This window comes from Seriola lalandi, unplaced genomic scaffold (genome assembly GCF_002814215.2).
Source record: "Seriola lalandi dorsalis isolate HSWRI2012SDOR001 ecotype SW California unplaced genomic scaffold, Sedor1 jcf7180002003460, whole genome shotgun sequence".
NCBI lineage: Eukaryota > Metazoa > Chordata > Actinopteri > Carangiformes > Carangidae > Seriola > Seriola lalandi.
In genome coordinates this window covers 1-1,775 of record NW_019474116.1, presented here as the reverse complement: position 1 = coordinate 1,775, position 1,775 = coordinate 1, and the positions used below count along the sequence as shown (strand labels likewise).

At 43.4% G+C, this 1,775-nt stretch overlaps 1 protein-coding gene across 1 annotated transcript; it reads left to right on the top strand.

Annotated features, from left to right (window-relative positions):
* Positions 1-134: 134 nt before the first annotated feature.
* On the top strand, positions 135-1,755 carry LOC111667348 (disco-interacting protein 2 homolog B-A-like; the record flags this gene model as incomplete). The annotated part of the gene is made up of 4 exons (XM_023423035.1): positions 135-274; positions 1,138-1,274; positions 1,403-1,483; positions 1,628-1,755. Coding segments are annotated over 4 exons (486 nt in total), but the record flags the coding sequence as incomplete, so codon positions are not given.
* Positions 1,756-1,775: the final 20 nt, after the last annotated feature.

Sequence of the window (1,775 nt, the reverse complement as noted above, 5' to 3'; positions counted from 1 at the left end):
GACACAGTCAAGTTTGATTTTCATTTTTACTGGCCCAGTAGGACAGATGAAGACTGAAGGCTGTTTTATTGCTAACTGTAAGAACAGATGGGATACAAATGTGGATGTTTGATCGAGCTCTCTCTCCTGTGTAGACCAGGGGTACCCGGTGCACCCCTTCCCGCCCGTGCCATTCTTTCACTGGGCGGCCTTAGCCACGGCGTCATCAGGGTCAACACAGAGGACAAGAACTCCGCTCTGACTGTGCAAGATGTGGGGCATGTCATGCCTGGAGGTGAGGAGAGAAGGAAAGATACATGAGTCAAAAAGGAAGTCATCGAATACAAACGACAGATAGGTGCATGTGGGGAAATCTTACATCAAAGACGTAAGAGTCAGCTGCCAAAAAATCTTCCATGAGCTACAGTTTATCAGAAATGTGAGCCCAATAAGAAACGTGTTGTTCCTTACACAGGACAGAGTGTAACCAAAGTTGATGTCGGAGCTTTCTGCAAGCATCTAAACATTAATACAAGAAGATGAGATAACTTTGGCAGAAAAAAACATGGTAACTGTTCCCTGTGATGGAATATCTCAAACATTCATTTCATACTCACATGGACGTAAACCAGTTTCTACACAGCAGGAAAAATGATGGTATGCTTTGTAAATAATTCAAAATCAACCTAAACTGTACACGGTTTCTGTGATTATGGTGATGATATTTTTTTTATTGCTATGCTGGTTTATTACTGTGTCACACCACAAATATGTATAAACCAGATCAAAAATGTAGAGCACACATTTTTAAACTGATAGATTACTGATAAAACATAAGTGTATAGTAAGTAAGTCTGTACCCCAGAATATTTCACAGTACTGTCAAATCACTCTGTTAAATGTTAGAGACAGACAGAAGACTCCTTCCACTTCTCCCAGATCACAGAACTGGCACATGTTGCTGAATGTTTTTCAATCGTGCACCTTAAAATCTCTGGACTCTAGAAAATCGCTACAGTGATTTAAATTTAATTGTTGTGAAGCGGATGATGATGTGCATTGAAAACCGGGCTGAACAGTAGAAAGCCATTGGTAAACTCCCTTCCCTTTCACATGAGAAGTCTGTGTTTTCTAAATGTTGTCTTTGTGTGTCTCCAGCTCTGATGTGCATTGTTAGGCCTGATGGGCCTCCTCAGCTGTGTAAAACAGATGAGATAGGAGAGATAATAATCAACTCTCGTGCTGGAGGCAACATGTACTACGGCCTGCCTGGACTCACAAAAAACACCTTCGAGGTATGAGAGCAGCATAACAACACTAACCTGCCTGCACCGATACGTCTCATAAAACAAAAAAAACTTGGTTAACTTCTTCTTGTGTTATATTGCCCTCCTTTCTGTCTTTTGTGTGTCGTTGTGTTCAGGTAATACCTGTTAACGCTAATGGAGTTCCCATTGGAGAGATTCCATTTGTGCGCTCGGGACTCCTGGGGTTTGTTGGCCCAGTAAGTAGGATTGTTTCATTAGAGTACATCATCTGTGGTAACTCGAACCTTCCTGGAAACCATCCTTCTCTCTGTGTCCTTGAATGGATCTGTATACTTACAGTGGAATGACCCTGCTGTGTGTGTGTGTGTCCCTCTGTACAGGGCAGTCTGATCTTTGTGGTGGGGAAGATCGAAGGTCTGCTGATGGTGAGCGGGCGGAGACACAACGCTGACGACCTGGTGGCCACCGCTCTGGCCGTGGAGCCGGTCAAGACTGTGTACCGTGGCAGGTGAGAAGAAAATCTTCTTT